The 20,367-nt window shown below is 40.1% G+C and overlaps 1 protein-coding gene across 6 annotated transcripts in view; it reads right to left on the reverse strand.

Moving 5' to 3' along the window:
• kif1b (kinesin family member 1B) overlaps positions 1-20,367 on the reverse strand; it is a 55,132-nt gene that overhangs the window by 8,993 nt on the left and 25,772 nt on the right. For 3 of the 6 annotated variants that reach the window (XM_034536899.1, XM_034536897.1, XM_034536898.1), the window contains 19 exons: positions 19,941-20,016; positions 17,790-17,869; positions 17,242-17,348; positions 16,849-16,932; positions 16,358-16,538; positions 16,153-16,225; positions 8,928-9,033; positions 7,781-7,929; positions 7,131-7,309; positions 6,695-6,832; positions 3,703-3,821; positions 3,263-3,348; positions 2,804-2,933; positions 2,350-2,503; positions 2,081-2,171; positions 1,868-1,986; positions 1,662-1,717; positions 272-380; positions 22-88 (listed from right to left, as the gene is read on the reverse strand). In XM_034536899.1, coding sequence (XP_034392790.1) covers positions 22-88; positions 272-380; positions 1,662-1,717; positions 1,868-1,986; positions 2,081-2,171; positions 2,350-2,503; positions 2,804-2,933; positions 3,263-3,348; positions 3,703-3,821; positions 6,695-6,832; positions 7,131-7,309; positions 7,781-7,929; positions 8,928-9,033; positions 16,153-16,225; positions 16,358-16,538; positions 16,849-16,932; positions 17,242-17,348; positions 17,790-17,869; positions 19,941-20,016 — 2,104 coding nt within the window. Of the gene's footprint in view, positions 1-21; positions 89-271; positions 381-1,661; positions 1,718-1,867; positions 1,987-2,080; positions 2,172-2,349; positions 2,504-2,803; positions 2,934-3,262; positions 3,349-3,702; positions 3,822-5,414; positions 5,667-6,694; positions 6,833-7,130; positions 7,310-7,780; positions 7,930-8,927; positions 9,034-10,168; positions 13,961-16,152; positions 16,226-16,357; positions 16,539-16,848; positions 16,933-17,241; positions 17,349-17,789; positions 17,870-19,940; positions 20,017-20,367 lie in introns of those variants that run through there. The other 3 variants (XM_034536902.1, XM_034536900.1, XM_034536903.1) reach the window with 2 other exon arrangements.

The following is a 20,367-nucleotide window of genomic DNA, read 5'->3' on the forward strand; positions in this document are numbered from 1 at the left end:
CATTGTGTAGATCTCCAGTACCTGGTGCAGTAGGTAGGTGCCATTGCAGGGCAGTCCTCCACTGTGATCCACTACAGCTGGGATGTACCTGTGGAAGGAGGGAGGTCATACTTCTTATGTCATACTTATAATGTCTTGTTTACTTTTTCTGAAGCGGATACATTTCTCTCCAATCACTCCAAAACGGTTTTAAGTTGAAACTACAAGATCTCACATCATGTGTCTTTTTAAAATAAGACTCTGTGTGAATATAAGATGTGTCGACACTCACTCTCCGGTAGGCTCCAGTTCGCTGATCTCAAACCAGACCAGCAGGTCGTATTTGCTGACGCATTGACCCAGGTTGGACTTGGTGATGGTGTTCAACTTGGTAGCTGCAACTGAAATACACACACATAATATATTAATTTCAGAGGGGATGAATGAAAATAGGTGATAGATATTAAGTATATTAATTGTATTACTAAATGGAGGCTGGATGTGATGTGACCACACTGCTGACTCTGGACTAAGCAATCAGCCCACACATATTCTGTAACATCAATACTTAAAGGACGTGTTAATCACAAAGTCCATTATTACTTAAATAAGCCTGACACAGAAAACAGGCAATAAAACATAATACATTCAAACCTAACAGTTGCACATACTGAGATGCTATAAAGAGCTAAATCACAGATTACACCACACCCTGCTGTCTGAGACGTCAGGATTATGTTCCAGTTGAAACAGGCTAATCTCTGAGGCACGCGGCTACATTAATTTGTGTTCAATATAGTTGAAATGAACATGAGAACTATTGTAATTGGACTGCAGCTGAACCTGTAAAGGCTTAAGCCTCTGCATTCTGATTTATGCTGTGAATGTTACTGTATGTCACTATTCTATGATTATGATGAATACATTTGTCATTTTTTGGCTTAAAATTCATTCAGCATATGCAGCAGATTTACCTGAAGGTGTCGGCTGAGGCCAGTTTGTAAGCGACAGGGGAGGGTTGGACTGAGCTGACTGGACCTAAATAGACCTGCAGCGAGGTGCAGCACACATAACCATTGCAGAGCTTTGTGGTGCTACTGCCTGCAGTCACACAGCACAGCACTAGTCTAATCACTACAGCACAAGTGCATCTAATGCCTGAGCTACCACACTGTCTGCTGTACCAACCATGGTGCCTGGGCACAATTAGCACAGGGTCATTGGGCACTGGGAGGAAGATGAAGTGAGAGAGCTGGTCAGCCTCATCCTCCAGACTGGCCACGGCAGTGGAGGCCAGGGCGTTGGCGTGCTCGGACAGCGTGTCCAGCACTTTGCAATTCACATAGCCACTCATCAGGTAGCGGACCAACTCTATCTTACGGGTATGGTCTAGGGTTTCAGTGTATAATATCGTACGAATGGTGAGAAAGATTGGAGGGAAGTGTGAAAAGGGAAATGTGGAAGAGGGAGAATGGGTTTGGGTAAGAGGATTATGGATGGTGTGAGAGTGATTAAATAAGAGAAAAAAAAATCCAAAGGAAGCGAGAAATGGAAAAACGGAAGGAAATATGAGGCATGCTGATATAATCATAACACGCAGAAGAAATATGCTGAAATGAGGGTGACCGTTGCTGAACATATTGCAGTTGCAGTATGTGGTGTGATGATATTAAAATCTGTACCTGGTTTAGACAGAGGCATGGGAATAGGGTAGTATTTCCTCGACGGTGTTGGTGGACTGTTAAAATAAATGTACAATTAAATTCCAGTACAGAAACCAATTTTGACTAAATCTACCAGGTGTAAATGTAAATAATTACAGCATAAGAAAAACAGATGAATACAGATGAATCTCTACAGAAGCATGTTTTTTAGTAACCACACCCACCTAATCAGGTCCTGGCCATGAAAATGCAGCGGGTGCTGCTGGTAGTGGCCGAACACTTCAAACACAATGGGCTTGCTCTTGATGTACTCAATGAAGGACTCCGTAACCTCAACTGAAATCTGCTCAGTCAAGCAGTCAAAAAAGGGGGTGTCAAAATGTATCAACATAGAGTTGTGTTTATTTGTTTATTTGTAAGTGTGTGTGTGTCCTCACATTCTGGACGTGGTAAAAGCCCAGAGGAGCTCCTTTGCCAGTGTTCTTCAGAGGCTCAGTGGAAAAAGCCTCATCATGACGATGCAGGAAACTATGGAAAGAAACATGAATGTGTCAGTGTATCATTTTAATTTGTAAGAAAAAAATTAGATAGTGAGAGAATTACTGGTAAATTAATTTTACTTTAGTAATACTATTACTATTTATTAAATCCTCCTTCAGTAAAGCTGTTTTAACTGCAAAACTATTTTTGAGGATTCTGGACTTACTTAAATTGGCAGAAGATATCAGCGTACTCTGGCGGGACACCATTGGCCTGGAGCACAGTAACACGGAAGGTAAAGATGCTGCCCACCTCCAGCTGGCCTGGCAGACCATCACCACAACTTAGCTTATTCTCTGCGATATTACCAAGCTTCAGGTCTGAAGAAAACACAGGGGAAGGTTAGGAGGACTTGAGCTGAGATTAATTGAAAATGAGCACCACCTGCATTTGTGCTTTGCAATCTGCACAATACAATCAGACTGGTTTCTGCATATTATCAAGCTTGTGATTTGTGGAAACATTCCTTCACAATGTAAGAAAAACAGCACCAGTCTTATTTCCATGACTATACAGTTAAAGCCCTTCTTTGCGTTCAACAGGACCATCTGCCAAGTGTGTCCATTTGTGCTGAAAGGTTGAAATTTATGAGCGGAGAGGTGACGGTCTGGGAGCCATACCCATGTCATTGATTCTGTTGAGCTCCTCTGGGGGTGTGATGACCTCTGAACTCTGGCCCTGACCCTCCACAAAGCGCAGCTCTTCCAGGGACAAGCCGGAGCGAGTCATAACCGTGGCAGGAAAGTCATTCTGATTGGTTTAAAAGGAGAAAGACGCAAGAGTAGGAAGACATTAGTATATAGCTCGTAGCGAGAAAAAGGAATAAACTAATCTCCACCTGTAAATGCATTTATATATTACTGTGCCACATTGGATGAATTAAGGATTAAGGCTGAAAATATGCCATTACTTATGTATATTTGTTTTTAATAAACAGAATAAACAGTATAAAACTCTAAAGAAAAACAACTTCCTCTTCCGACTTCACGATTTAACCAAATATTATACACCAACTCGCTCACACAGATAGAAAAGTGTGTCTTCAAGTTTAAAACTACTTTCATGTGACATGGGCTTACCTTTTTGAAATACTCATCATCAAAGGAAATCTTGGCAGTTCCTGACTGTCTAACTCCTGACCCGTAGTCTGGGGCCTCCTCATCAGCTACAAAGAGACAAACCATACTTTTATCAGGATCTATCGTGGACACGGCTGACTTAAGCTGTCAAAGCATATCAAAACGAAGACACAGAGAATCTAAGGGAGTCTTCTCACTGCCATTAGAACTGTCTCAAAATAAAAGTTGGAATGTATTTTGCTATTTGATTTGCATTGAATATATTGACATGATAATTGGCAATAAGTATGTTTTTCTTAACTGCTATACTGCGCTTGTCAAATAACTCAAAGAAACAGCCTGCTCCACAAGACAATATCACACTAATGACTGATTAGCAGGATGTAGCCTGTGCATGAAGATCCCAACAGTCTTGCTCATTAATCTCATTAATTACTCACCAGCTATAGCCTGGACCCCCACGCGCAGGAACCCACGCACCTCGCCCTTCTCCGTTACTATGGCAACACGGTGCACCAGTGGTACAGGGTACAGCAGGTTGCTCAGGTACACGAAAGCTCTGAGTAAAAAGGAGGAGAGAGACTTGAAAACTGGATTCTGGTGCAGTGTGAATCAACAGCTGTCTTTGGATGCAGAGATCATTAGAATGAATTAAATTTATTTATATATATATATATATATATATAATAAGCATTTATTAAGCTTGTTAAAGCAAATTAGATATATACTTGTTTCTGATAGCTCGACACGATACATAAAGTGACAAATATGCCTTCCAAAGGATTTAAAACATCATAATGAGCACAAACATGTCCAGTGTTTGGCATATATTAATGACGACTATATCATGCAGTAAAACAATCGTGCAGTGACAATTATGCTAAGGGTAGAGCCAAAACAAAACAAAAGAAGAAAAAACATAAATCATAATTGCTCCACATGAATGAAATCAAGAGGCAACCATCCACTTTATTTTTAAACTGCACAACGGAGTGATGCCAGATCACCTGGGATGCAGCAGTAAAGGCTGTAAAAAGTGGTTTATTGTGTCGTATTTTAGCCATGTTGTCTCTAACTCACACGCTCACTGACATTGTGTTCTGAATTTGATTTGAATGATTTGTTTTGCTGCACCACAGGTGACCTGCTCTTTCTCTGCCTCCCCTCCCTGCCCCTCAAGGCTGAGGCGGAGGAAAGATATCAATCTGTAAAATCTCTGACGGCACAGTGACGAAGTGGCTGAGCTACGGCTGCTGTCTATTACTCAGCTATGACGTTTGTGATTTCAAACGACACTAAGAAGCATTATTATGTTAATGTCAACTACCAGTGAGTTAATATTATCTACAATAATTTCCAAAAGCAATGTTAAAACAAACAAGGTTATACAAACAAATGTTTTGTAACGTGATAAATGAAATAAAATAAAAACATTAAAATAAAAAACACCAAAAAAAAAGGTTAAACGGATTTAACAATAAAATAAAAATGACAGCTAATCAACTTAGACACAGCAATACATTCACACACACAGATGGGAGTTAATACAGTCAGCACTGTGATGGTGGCGTGGGATGAAGCATCACGCTGGGAGGAGGTGGAGAGGAAAAAAGGATGGTGGCTTTCCAATTTTTGTGAACAGACTCTAAATTAAAAAAAAAAAAAAACTCATACAAAGCAAGTCTGTGTGCGCAGAAGCATTACTAATCATATTAAATTCAAAAATGGTCCAATTTATCTCTGCAAAGCTGCTATGAATACATGATCTGATTCTGAAAATATTCTTTCACTAAGGAGGGCTTTACTGATAATTAATAAGGGATGTGCTTTTAGTATTTGCTCACATTTTTTAAGACTGATTTGCCAGCTACCAATATAATATTTTAAATGATGTTGTATATCCAACATACTTAAACATCTACTGAAAACTGTTACTGGGTACAACATCAGTCTGTCCACCATCTATCTTAACATATCCAAAGACATTCACTGCACTGAATGAATGTATCCATTTTCATTCATATTTGCCTTAGTTTCATTTCACTCTACATGTGTGTATTTAAAAATAAGCCCTAAACGAAGCCATCATCCGCCCAAACTCCTTCCAGTCTGTGTGTGGAGGATGTGATAATGCCACTGCACAGTCACCAACCTTCCCACCAGAATAAACCAGGGGGAGCGGTCATAGAAGGGATCCTGGCCGTCGCTGAAGATGTCGGAGCCCTCTTCGGTGCCGGCATCTGAGCTGGTGTCATCCACAAAAGCCTCATCATCAATCAAGTCGGACATCTCGCTCTGTCGCTCGTCCGCCAGCTCTGTAATCTCCGAGTCAGTGGTGGAGAAGGTAGGCGAAGGAGTGCGGTCAGCCAGGTGCTCGTTAACACAACCGTGGAAGATGGGCGAGCTGAGCGGGTTGGTAGTTTGGGAACAGTGGCAAGAACCAGGGAAAGGTAACAATGGAGTAATAGAAGAGTTAAAGAGACTACATCAAGTAGAAGATGTAATGTTTCACTTTGACAATAGTTTTTCACAAATGGTATGCCGTTTGGTAGTTTCCTACAACACATAGAATATAATGTGCCAAAACAACAAGAGTAGCCATACATTGATTGGTAAAGATGGCACACGCTTACCTTCTTCTACCTAGTGGTTATTTGATGGTCAGCTAAACCAAATTACATTTATAATTTTATTTTCTAATATTATTAAAGCTATTGCAAATGCAAAAGAAGGATTCATTTAATGAATCGCTGGTATTACAATAAGTTGGAATGTGTAGCAGCAATTTATAGAAACTAAAAATTAAAATGTGACTTTAAAAGGATTAACATGTACATCTTCTAATGTATGCTGGCACAAGAGGATAAAATACAAAATGCTATTAACAAGCTTTTGGACTGGAAGGGATATCAACATGAGAATGGCAACAGACACAGCAAAATGTTACAGATTCATGAAAATGACACAATGTATGATAAAAAAACAACATAAAAACATAAAAACAATTCAAAATGTGATGTCAAATAAAATGAACAGATGCACAAAGAAATACTGAGTATAAGTGACTTTGAAATTAAGAACACCAAATAAATGTACAACAAATGTAACATCAAATTACATAATAAACATAACATGTACAATGAATGATTTGATGAGTCCCAAAGTAAAACCAAACAGAAATGATTCCAATACATGTGATAGCACTGATACACATGACTCTAATGACAGAAAGAAAATAATCTTTCCAAAATAATCTGACTATGAAAATGAAAGACGGACCCATTTCAGATAAAGCGACAAAAACAAAACGTTTTAGAAATCAAACAGGAAACAAGCACACACACAAAACATATTCATACAGGATGTTTGGTGGCAAACTACTGTAACATCTGCAGTATTGTCTGTATTGTTTCATGTAGTTTTGTTACGTACCTCCCCACAAGTTTAAACCAATGAAAGCGATCATAGAAGGGGTCATTTCCCGTCAGAGTGCCCTCGCCATCTTCCTGGTTTGTGGAGGCCATTTCTCCAGCACGGTCATACATCTCTCTCATCTGTTCCAGCCTCTGCCTGCAAATGAGACAGAGTACAGTGCACTTAGCATTTAATGAGAAGCAGAAAGAGAAGATATGGCACACCTAATTCATTCAATTCATTGTACTTTTTTGTAAAAACATGTCCTGGTACTGAAGGCATGAGAAAAGATCTCAGTGTGAGTGAGAACACTGCAGACAGTAGTGACTGAAGATGTCCTAAACAGAATGTTGCACAATAGAGGACATGTTGCACTTGCACCGGCTGAGTACTTAAATATTAAAACGTATCCAACTAAAACCAGGACTAGATTTTGGTATGAAGGGGCCATTACTTGAGTTTATCAAGGGACCAGTAGTGCGTGGCTCCATTCTTCAGGTCCTGAACTTCTACAGCCACCACGGTGCGTGGGAAAGGCCTGGAGTCGCGCTCTTTTTCAGGCTCCGAGGGCAGGAGCTCGGGGGGCAGTGGAGAGTACAGAGTGTCCGTCAGCAAGACAAACTGGAACTGGACCTGAGGAACGAGAGAGGTGGATGAAAAGGGAAGAATAAACGGAGAGTATAAAAACATCAAGTCAAAAATGGGAATAAGAATCATCCTGATCTAAAGCTCTGAACCTTTATTCAAGAGTGTTTGTCACTTACAAGAAGCAGTAATCAAGCAGTAATCATACTTTTCATAAATGATGATTCATAAAAAAATCTAATTTCTCTATGTGACGATGGTAAATAAAATAAAATCACTGGTATGACATCATCTTGCCTTGATGTAGCTTCACAGTTGAAAATACCAGAACCTTGATGTTCAATGGCTATGAGTGTGATTCACCTTCAGCTTTTAACATATTTCCATGGCATGGATGTTTTTTTTTTTTAGGCCTGCTTCAAAAGTTTATAATTGTCTTCTTTATTCCTAAAGCTGATAACCCGCCTTTGACTAATTCTAAACTACAAAAAAGTAAGCTCAAATATATTTTTTACTTACTTTCTTCTTTAGCTCTACACTAATGGCATTGGCCTCCTTCAGGTAGACAGCATTCCCCCACAGCTGGTCACGAAGAGAGGTGAACTGATGGTACCTCCACTTCCTGAAAGCCCACTGAGCCAACTCAAACTCATGCTGAGTCCACGGCACTGCAAGGAAAGAGGAGACACAGATGACGTTAACACACGCACACGCACACTTGCGCGCAAATGCACGCACAGTAAATGCACATGTAACCAAAAAGGACCATACAGTGGTTTTACTTATTTTAGTCCAACTACAAACACAGAGTATACTTTATATTAATGCATTAATGCAATTATAGGTAAACCATCATGTGAAATGTGGAGTATTTTGAGTCAATATTTCTTTTCTTCTATGATGTGTTCAGGGACCTCCACGATCAGAATTACTGTTAAATTCACAAGCACAGTTTTAGGAAAATCAAACTGAGAAGACAAACAGGGAGGGGGCATTGTGATGTTTCTTGCATAAACCACAGTTCATCAACCAAATGCAAAGAAAGGGTGACCTCATCATCAAAAGTCAAAACACAGGATTAGAACCTGCTGTTGCTCTCAACTGGATTAACGACGATATTCCAGTAAATGGTTTTATTTTGACTAAACATCATATCACCTTGATAGATGAGATAAATTAATAATTTTGATGATTGTAAAAGGTTGGGTGAAATCAATAATGTTTAAAGAGATTTAAGAGAAAATTAGGACTTTATCATCAACCAAAAAATATATTTGCCCTTCTTCAAAAACATGAAAAACTATAAGTATGGTCCTTTTGAGTAAAAGTCAAATGTTTTGTATCATTAGTAGTATGTTCTATTTCAAAGGAATTAGAGAAAACGTATGGACTAGTTTCACTTAATACCTTAAATGAGTAATTAGTATGGCAACATTAACACATTTTAATTTGAATGAAGTTGATATTACGTTCTTCTATAAAACAGGAAATACTATACGCACATCCTGGAAGTTTAGGCTCTGAACAGAAGTGTGGAAGAAAACGTACAGTGCATTATTATATTATATAATTGTATATATTTAATATAGATATGTATAAACTATATATTTTGGGTTTAAACACAAGTAAATAAATATCTGCAGGAAAGAAGATTTACAGTACACACCTTCCTCTTCATCCTCCTCCTCCAACTCTTCTTCATCAGGTGTCTCAGCGACCAGAGAAATAGTCTCCACCTGTTTCTGAAGTTCCTGCAATTTGCTCTCGTACACCTGGACACCCACACACAGGGACAAGAAGAGAGAACATGGACAATTCTCCATCAGCCGCAACAACCGGTGAATTTAGCTCGCCAAAATACACACAATTATGTGAGAGTTACTGTAAAGTCTTCACTTGGAATGCCAACACTAGCAGTTTTATTTATACATTAAAGAGAAGTACTGAAAGCTTTGGTTACTGGTCAAATGACGCATGGATACACATGCAGCTGGATGTAAAAGCACAGCAGTGATACATGAACGTGGGATTAAAATAATACATAAAACATAATCCACAACTACAAATATTAAATAAATTGAATAGTTCTGGTCAAAGAATTATGAGAAATTATTGTAATTTCTAGCCCAATTCTTTAGCCAATGCAATAAATGGGAAACGCTCACCTTCTAAAATTAGTATACAATGTTCTGTAAATATAACTTGATGAAACAATGACATATGTTATATTCTGAGAGAAAAGGCTGGAATGGATGGAAGCGGATAGGTGCTGCTTGGTAGAAGCAGAGTCAACTGTAATTCAATGAGGGGCGCCATCATCATCAGAGCAGGACAGGCTGTGGGCCCGGTGACCTCATCCTGTTTGTTCAGTGTCTTCTGGGAAGACAATGAAGCCTTTTCATCTGTCATTAACCTCCTCCCTGCCAACAAGCTAAAAGCTGAATTCCCTCCATTCAAAAAGCCATAATGGACCACGTGAATAAAGCATTTGAAGCGGTTTCAAAACTAATTCACAAATAAGTTGAAGGATGGTAAAGGTTGAATACAATGCCTAAAATCATAATCATGGTAGGAGGTAAATACCAACTAATCCAAATTTCATCACCATCCCATGTTGCAAGTACAAGTATGACATTGTCATGATGCAGTATTACACTCTAACTGTCTAATAAGGCTTCTTTCGCATCGTTTAGGGGTACAAGTCTGTAGATAATAATAGGTGCTAGCTTCAAATGAAATGTTTTAGAAATCTTAATTTAAAGCATTTACAAAGTCTTTAACCTCACCGTAGGTGTTTCCTAAAGTGTCTCACATCACATTCCTGTGTCGGACTCACATACAGAGCATGAATTCTGTTCTGGTTATTTGGCAGAGAAAAACAAATAGCAGCCATTTGTAACAAATAAGTGTACTTGGAGCATGTAATTTTATTTCAGTCATATTTTGAAAATCCTCCAGCAACATAGGTATTCAGTATATCCTCATCTTCACATATGCGCTGTATGTTTGTGCTTGATTAAGGAGTAACACAACTTGGTACACAGCCACAAGGAGGCACTTGATATTGCAGATTCAAAAAGCAGATGCACACTCAGACATTTTGAGACACACAGACATATATGTATATTTCATAAGAACAGTACACTGTCCATTTGTATGATATATACCTTCCAGCTTATCTGGTCGCCATTCAGCACCAGTGCATACGTTAAATAACATTCTTTAATGGAGCATTTATGAGGGATGAAGACATGTAGACTATCGCATGCAAAGATAGACATAGACATGAGGTGTACGGTGGAGAGACTGGACTTGCATATGTCATTATATCATTTGGTTTTTGTTACAGCATAGTATGGCAGAATATATACTGTCAAAACTATTAGTATAAAACACGGAAACACAGAACAAGTTGAACATTTCTATCGTCCTCAATGGCCTCTACCATGCTGCTGACTGTCACTCTTCCTCTAAAAGGATTTAAAGGCTATCTGGAACATAAATGCTATAATGAATGGGTTCTTTTAAAGCTATGAAATGCATAAAGGGAAAGACAGATTGACAGGAAGACTTGCTGCTTATTCAAATCAGCATCAGCTAGAGCACAAAGGCAAAACACTGATTCCATAGGCCATCATTCTGACAGAGCTATCCGGCTTTCATGAGTATGTGGCATTTAATGCAGCTAAAACTAGGCAGTCTTAAAAATGTGGATAGTTCTCTTGAACAACATTATGCAAACGCTTCAAGTCTCTGTCCTCCCTCCAACATTTGTAAGGCGAATCTGATGGAGCCATGACAACACTCTGTAGGACATCCAATCGCAACACAGAGAACTCTGTGCTCACTCAGTGAACCACAAACCAAGAAAGATATTAGAAGATTGCATGACATGGAAAATCTGAGCTCAGTTTGTGATGTGTGATTTATACAGGAAGAGGCAGAAAAATATTTTGAACTCTGTGGACCGGGTACAGTGAAACCTTAAAATAGTTAAAACTTTGTGGGTCTTTTACAGTCAGGTAATTCTCGCATCATTTCCGCATAGTGGTTCTTACATTTGAGAGGATCCTTAGTAAACTCCAAGATTCTCAGAGAACATAGCATTATTAATTAACATAAACACTTTTAAAAATAATATTAGTGTCTTCACTAACTAATTATCCACGATTTGAAGTGCAAAGTACTGATATACAATTATGTGACAGTTAAATATTTGAAATAAAAATTTAAAAAGCAATAAAGTGGCATACTAACAATTTAAGTTATGACTAAAAGGTTAGTTTGGTTAGGTACGTTATGAAGGTTGCCAGTTTTGCATGAGTGTTGAATTAAAAAGAGGGGAAACTATTGAATTTTAAATGTACAGCAGGATTAAAAAGGCACCTTTTCTTTGACCACTATTTCAGTCTATTGAAAGGCAGTCACGCAATTGAATAGTGCATCAAGTTATTCCATAATCAATTTGAAAATGTAAAACATACTGGTGTTCTGATTCCAGATCTAGGCCAATAGTGATTTATGAAAGAAAATGTTTTATGAGGTACAACACAAAATGTATGACTGCAAAAAACCTGATTATGTCACGCTAAGACTCATGTTAAAAGGAAAGAAAGAAAAAAGGGACTAGGGTCCTAATATGGGCTAAAATATCAACAAAAGTCTTGATGAAAAGGAAAAACGTTAGTGTGTTTGTGCTGTAGTGGCTAAAAACATTCATGATAAATCAATAATAAAATGTCAAAGATGTAAACTCAGAAATTTAACAATGAAGATAATTTTGGCGAATAAAAGCATGATTGATGAATTGAAAGATGAGCTGAGTAGGCATGACGTGTCCCCACCCAAAAAAAAAGTCCCTTTATTATCTGTTGGCTTGAATTCCTTATGACAGTTCTCCCAATGCTAATTAATGACGACAGCGCACACAATGCAGAAAAAAAAACTGATGAAATGGCATATATTATAATGATGATAAAATGTCTTCTTATAATACATACAATACTTTTGGATCAACCAATAACACACTCATCATGTGCAAAAGTCACAATCGGATTGAGCTGTTTGAGTCACATGATTCTGAGCTGTTGTGATCTGTAATGTGTTTGCCTACTAAAAGTTTATCAAACTAGTTCCCGATTCCAAACGTCCCACTCAGACTGCCGTCTCTCGGCTGGCTTTTAAATTAGGAGCGGACATTTGCCTGCGCATTCGCGGAGGTGCCTGAAAGCTGATTGGATAGTTAGCGTGGTCAGTGTGATGGTACTGCTGGTAGCCATTGAATCGGCCATCTGTATACACCATGCTATCATGATGGTAAGGCTGATGGGGATGGTGTTGCTGGGGATGGTGTTGCTGGGGATGTGCAGGCTGGCTCTGATGGTAGCGGGGCTGGTAGAAAGCTTGCGTGTGCCTCCTGTTGCTTTCAGACTGCTGCAGAGACTCCATGGAGCCAGAAGGCCGCTGGCGGTGATTAAAAGAGTTGCTGCGGCTTCGCTCATGGGGCTGTTGGTTCTGGTTGTTCCTATAGTTATGCCTGTGACCCTGGCTTAAACCTTGCTCCAAGTCTTTGCTCCTGCGCTGGACTGATGGGCTTGGCAATGTGGGAGTGACTTGGATCAGTGAAGCAGCCATTGTTTCTCTGGACAACAGTCCATCTCCAGCCTGGCTTTCTCCATCTTCTTCCTCTACAGCTTCTTTGGGCACCTTTAGCTCAACGACCTGCTGATCAGTTATAATGATATGAGTACCAGGGCTCCATGAATTGCGGTGCTTAGGGTTGCTTTTGAAGGGGAAGCGTAGCTTGCGGTCTTCTGGGGGTATAAAGCGGTGTGGTCCAGTTTGCCGGCGGAGCTGTTTGGAGATCTCTTGTTGCTGAAGGCTCTTGAGGCGTAGCTGCTCTTGGCGCATCCAGCGCATGTGGCCTCGCTTTAGGGTTGAGTCATCTCCTGTACTTTGGCCGGTTTGTGAATCGACATCATCTCCATCAGGCTTTTCGGGCAAAGGAGGTTTTCCTTCTCGAGAGCTTGGAGTTATGGCAGTGCAGGTGGGAGTGTCTACATGAGGCTTTTCTTGGCTCTCTGGGGTGATGAGCGGAAGGACCTTTTCCATTTTTACCATCTTGTTCCTGAGAGCACGGATCTCCTCATCTTTCATATTGTTTTGTTTCTTCACCTCGTGCAAGATATCCTCAAGTTTATCAATGTGCACCTTTAGGTCATCCATAACAATCCCTCCAGGTCGAGCCCCATTGGTGATGACATCCTCAATGCGCTCATCACCAACGCCCACGGTGTCCCAAACATCCCGAGCCACTGCCCTCCACGAGTCCCGCTCGTTGGGGTCCTTCTTGCTATAGCTAGCGCAAAGCTCCTTCATCTTCACGATTGCCAGTGCCTCAATTTCCTGCCGTGTTTGGCGGAAGTCATTGAGAGCTACTTCGTAACAAATTTCTTTGACAGCCTGGATTTTCAGGTCAGAGATGGTCACCCACTTGGAGTCCTTGGTGATGCGACGCCGCTGAGGGATCTGGTACATTTTAACTTGCTCTCTTATCTTCCCACTGCTGGGTAATCCACACTTTTTCACTATGGTCTGTAGCTTGCTGGGGGGCAGCTTTTCCCTCAAGGCAGTGATCAGTCTCCAGCTCTCTTCACAAGACCTCTTATCTGAGTCATCTCCACTATCAGAGTCTCCATCCTTGAGAAAACAACACAGGAAACAAACCAAAGGGTTCCCAAAAAAAAGGAGAAATTAAAATGGGAAATCAAAGAGATGATGAAATGTTTTTTTTCTTTGTTTTTTGTTTTAAAAGAATGAAAAAAGGTATGAATATGCAACATGGGAACCTCAACTATAAATGAAGTTACATAATACATCAGTTTGGATATAATTTAGAAGTTGAGAATTTAAAGATTTTAGGATATTTACCAAAAATGACTATTGCACTGTAATAATGTTATCTAAATGATGTGCATACATCATAAGTGTACAAGATGTATGGCAACATGCAGAATCCATCCATCCAGAATTATACTCAAAATAAAGATTAAAAAAGAAATACAAATCCAACAATCAGTGGCTTCCATTGACTTTCTTGCTGGTCAGTTTGTCATTGTCATGTTTTTTCTATTGAAATTATGATATGGATATGAATAAATAAATGAAAACATTCATTGTTGTAAAACGTAGACTTTCTACATCTTATAAATAGGGGTATCAACGTTAACAATTATTGTTCCCAATGTTGCACATTGATATAGATAAAGTAAAGGAAAAGCATGTCTATCATGATTAGAAAATAAATATTAATAGAGGATAGTTGCTGATTGGAGAACTTCTGTATTGTTTTGTAATATTCCTCTTCTTAATTTGAAAGTTGGGCCCAAACATGCTACAGCGGCATGCATGTAGATGCATTTTGGAGCTTTCTCCCTTGAGTCCAGAAGGTTTCAGTGGCTTTAGTATTAGCAGTGAGTTAGAAGACAGTGTTCTTGCAGTTGATCAGAAAGCCAGTTGAGAGAGGAGAGGCAGGAGTGAGGTAAGTGTTAATCCACTACAAGAAAGATGTTAGTTGGAAAAAGAATGCAGTTTCTCATTTTTGTAGACAAAGTACATTACAGATCACAACCATGTGGTACGGATAATCAGGTATTGTGTATGATACTGTATCTATGTTTAGAATTGGACATATTATGTTGCTGGGAGTCTGAACCCCGCTGCCTGTAGCTCTGCACGTAAAACCACCAGAGTATGGAAGAGGTCTGAGATTCAATGATTCAACTTTAAGCAGTGATAACTCTGTTGTTGAGTCATGCTCTCAGTGCTCTACACGGGTACCAGGTAAGGCTAGCAAAAGAGGTAGCCAAAGAAGTCAATGAGAAACCACATTGTCACTATCCGTCAAAGAACTACAGCAGGAATTGTTGTTATCACAATGCATTGTACATGTCAGCAACTGCATTGAAGAGATGAAACTCAGGATAAAACAGAGCAAGAAAACTAGAGTAGAAATCTAATCCAAGCAAATCAACAGCCACTTCAAAGCTGACAACCCCAACAGCAAACTCTGCAACTTAGTCCACAACCAGTACTGAAGGAGTTAAGAAGACATGCTGTTAACACGAACCATGCAAAAGCAGCATGACTTTATACAAAACAAAGCAATGTGTTTCAATGTGTTACTGACCAAAATTCAATCAATTTTAAATTAATTTGGATCTTAATATCAAATCAACTTTAGCTGTATATTGCTGTTTTGCAAGATTCAGATACACTATAGAAGACACAAGAAAAGTGAAAACAGGGATTTGGAAAGGGGAAGGCTTCACAATATAATTCTCACTTGAACAAATTGCTACAGAAAAATCAGTTAAATTCAAGAGGAAGTAAAAGTAAAAGCTCATCCGTCTCAAACCAGAAAACCTTCCATGCAAGAAGAACAGACATGCATGAGGAACAGTGTGATTCACACACATACACACTCACACACATACACACACACACACACACACACATCTCAAAAGTGTGAGAGCTCAGAGTGAGAATTAGTACAAGTCAAATGGACCGATTTAAAACGATCATCAAAAAAAAATAAAACTAGCTTTCCAATTGTACTTGACCAGAGAAAAACCATGCTTTAACTTTGAATTCCACTTATGACATTTCAATCAAAGTCACACACAAAATATCACAAATTAGCTGAATTACTCAATTATAACTTAACTTGCAAAAGACATAAGATGAAGTATGGCTTAATATCTATTAAACCCACTCTGCAGTTTACTTACGAACTTGTCTACAACTTCTAACGAGGTGATTACACACAAAAAAACTGAATCCATAAAACTTAAAAAGTGGGTTTGATTAATATCCAGCTTATTTGGACTCACCAGTCGCTGTTGCTCCAGAAGTTGGTCTGCTTCCTCCTTCTCCTTTTTGTACAAGATTTCCATCTCCGTGAGCCTACATAAATGAGCAAAGTATATTGTGAAATACGTTACACAATTCGTGATATACTGTGCAATGCATCACAAATCAGGCTACTGCCACCATTAGAAGTCTGTGTAAATATAGCAAACAAGATGGGTCGCGTACCTTTTCTCCATCTCCTGCTTCATGTCGATGCCCTGCTTCTCCAGAAGCTCTCTCTGAGCAAAGGTCCAATCCACCGGCTCGACAGGGGTTTCAGCCGTTGGCGTTTTCTCCCTCTCAGCTCGGGCCTGTTCTGGGTGGTTGAACCGAAATACGTGGTTCTTTCCCATAATGATGCGGTTACCTGAAAGAACATGGGGCAGACATAAGCGGGAAGAGCATCAAATGACCAAAGACATGTTCCCTTCAGCGCCGATAGAACAGTGCAAATGTCGGAGATCCAACTTTTCTTTTCAGAATGTTGTTGGTATTTAAACTAGAGCATCACTAGCTGTGTTCTGAGCAACATTCAACTATGATCTATGACGCCCCAGAAAAATACCATTATATGTCTTCAATTATCTGCAGTTAATAGGAAAGCGGCCGACGGAGATAATACAAGTCTCACTTTTACAGATTATCAACATCTTTATTTGCAAACATGAGATACATACCTGAACGAAGCTGGATTGAATCCTCAACACGCTTGCCGTTGACGTAGGTTTCTGATCCCTCGCAGGGCACCAGCATGACGATAACTTCACCAAAGAATACATCAACCAATCATCAGAGACTCAAAAAGCTCATCAATGTTCATTTTTAAACGGTAAAGGATAAATATTTAATGCACAGTTTGAAGTGATTACTTTCCATTAGAAACAGAAGATGGATCTTGAGTCTATATTTATGCACCAATCTTATTTATTGTCACAGTCACAGAGAGTTTATTTTTTTCTTTGCAGGTAATTAGGGTTTACATGTATCTTTCTTTAAATCAGAGCAGGAGGGGTTCCATCAACTCTTCTTAATTCAAAACAATAACAAAAACTCATGATATAGTGCCTCACCATGGCCATTGGCGTTCCTCTCGCTGCGGAAGATGCAGTGCTCTTCCTTGATATGAGCACCACTTAAAACGATGTCCTGTCGTCTTTCAGCATCGGCCTGACCCACCCTGAAATAATCACAGTGGCCATTTTGAGAAAGTGAACACTGCCCTCTCATTTTATTAGCGGCCATTTTGTCAAAAAGTCAGAAGCAGAATGTTAAACCATACTTTCAGTAGACACCACCTCTAAAGCACTATACGTTCCTTTGTCTGTGACTCTGTCATCTATTATTGCTCCCCGGGGGCGCGGTGGTAACAAAATACTCAACACGTATATTCTACAGAGGGGGCCAGAAGGAAACGGGAAGAAAGTAACTTTAGATAGCAAAACCGTTGGTGATTTTATGCGAGTTCCCCCCCCGACTCTGAATTCCATTTTCCCTCTTGATGTGGAGCAAGAAGAGCGTTCAGAGTAGTTCAGATACTACTGAGATACTGTCTGGAAGAAATTCAAAACCTTTTTATATCCACTGCAGCATTTCAGTGTCACCGTTCAGGTTTTGTTACCTTGTAATTCCGTCTTTGATGTAGTAGAGCAGACACTCGGACATGAGGGGATCCTCATTCAGGTTAACCAGGTGGGGAGTCTACAGATGAAACATAAGAGGGTTATGTTTACCGCAAAAATATTTCCAGGGTTTCTACTTTCATCAATATTCAGCAGTGCCAAAAGGACATACCAATACTAGAAATGATAATCGAGTGGGCAATGGGCATAGTTTCATATCATACACTGCTGAGGATCTGTAAGTGATGCATTATACACAGTACACAAACAAAAAGGGTGTCATTGACACAGTGCTGACACCTCTAGAGTCTGGTACATCACAGCATCACTACAACTAATGCTAGCAGCTACTCCGTCAAACCACCAACCTTTTGGGGGGAAAACACCCCATTAAAGTCAGCAAATAGATCACAAGGCTTCTCAGTGAAAAGCTAACCCATTGAGCGGCAGTGAGTGAAAAGAGAAGAAATACAAAAATGAATGGAGGACAAATGGATGTGAAGGAGAAAACCCTACAACATATCAGCAGAGGAGGGAGATCTAAACGTGCCTAAAAAGGGATTCATTTCAAAGAAGGGAATGTTTTGAAACCACAGCTGATCTAGTGACAGCTAGTTCTGAGCAGGCTGTGACAGAGATTTGTTATCTCTTCATCCCCATCGTGCCTCTTCTCAGAAGCCTGTACCAACACATCTACTGGCCTCTATGTTGCTGCCACACCAGGAGAGTGAGGGGAATGTAATGACTACTTTAGGAAACATTTGAATAATCTACTCAGAGCCAAGTGTAATATTCAAAGATTAGACTTGATTTAAGTGGTCTGTGTAAAGTTGAAGTTAAACAATATAACTATGAACCTTTCTTTTTTTTAATGTATAATATGAGAGAATACTTTTTAAATAATGTAAATACTCTAAATCATCACTTATGACCAGAAGTATGTGGTGGTGTCTGTTTATACAGAGACCCCGACCTCTGCCTGTATTTACCCTGATGGCCCCATGTGGGGCTGTGGCCCCCAGCCGGTAACAGGGTACACGGTTCGTAGCCCGTTCAAGTTGTCAAATACTGCCGCTTTGTCACGCCCCTCTGTGTCTGATACCGAGGCACGAGGCACACTTTATCTTTGTCAGATGCAATTTGGTTGTGTGTGACGGATGAAAACGCTGGTTGTTACATCGCTATGTGTTTTAATGTGCTCCAATGTTCCCCCTGCTCCTCACACACACACACACACACACACACACACACACACACACACACACACACACACACACACACACACACACACACACACACACACACACACACACACACACACACACACACACACACACACACACACACACACACACACACACACACACACACACACACACACACACACACACACACACACACACACACACACACACACACACACACACACACACACACACACACACACACACACACACACACACACACACACACACACACACACACACACACACACACACACACACACACACACACACACACACACACACACACACACACACACACACACACACACACACACACACACACACACACACACCCCCTTCGGCGGCATTTAATCAAAATCTGGCAACGCGTAATCTTCCCGCAGGGTTGTGCAGAGGTATGGGTGTGTTTATCTGTACTTTGGACCCTAAACGGAAAATAATGCCTTATTTCTCAGATTCTAGTCAAACATGGGAGGGGGAAAAGGAACTGTTGTGACTCCGCACAGTCATTAAACTAAATGCAGATCTGTGCAACTGGTGCGGTAATCATGGGGACAACTCTGACCATGGAAATAAGCACATTTATGATGTTAAAATCACTACTTAATCTAGTGCAGGAAAGGCGCTTTGTTTTCTAATTCAATTTAACAAACCTTCTTGGTTGGAAAACAATCAAGTTGGTCATCAAATGGGCTTGCATTGCTAAGCTGAGTGTGTGGAAGAATAAAATAACAGAGAGGAAAGACAGACAGACAGATTGATGAAATGAGTAGATACCAATGACTCATAGACAGGGAGGGTGCTCAAAGAAAAACACATCATAGGAAACAGACGACGTGATGGTGGAAGGTGACACAGCCCTTCTCCATCAATGTCTGTACTTGTGTCTCGTGTCTTTTATACCTTTTTCGGAGAGAAGACCCCCAAAGTGCCTCCATCTTCACGGATTGCCACACCCATCTCTGCAAGCAAGGCTTCCCTGTAGTGAAGGGAAAAACATTTGTAGGCTCAGGAATGATACTCAAAAGGACAGCATGATGCAACAGAGAAGCACATACTCTATTTATTTTCAGCAAAGAGCCTTTGCATCTTAATAGGAGAAAGAGGATGGGAAGTGGTGGTGTGCAACATTACAGTAAGTGATCTGTGGAATGGCATCAGAAAGATTCAGTGGACGGACAAGGTTGATGTCTGCAGCCACAGATGAGTGGATAAAGGGGAAGAGACGGGTATGAGAGGAGTGTTTGTGCAGCAGAGTGTGACAACAGAGAAGGGAATGGGAGGGCCATGGACGGAATGAGTGCAGAGGAAATGAGACAGATAGGTGAAA

The sequence above is a fragment of the Cyclopterus lumpus genome, chromosome 7 (genome assembly GCF_009769545.1).
Source record: "Cyclopterus lumpus isolate fCycLum1 chromosome 7, fCycLum1.pri, whole genome shotgun sequence".
NCBI classification, from domain to species: domain Eukaryota; kingdom Metazoa; phylum Chordata; class Actinopteri; order Perciformes; family Cyclopteridae; genus Cyclopterus; species Cyclopterus lumpus.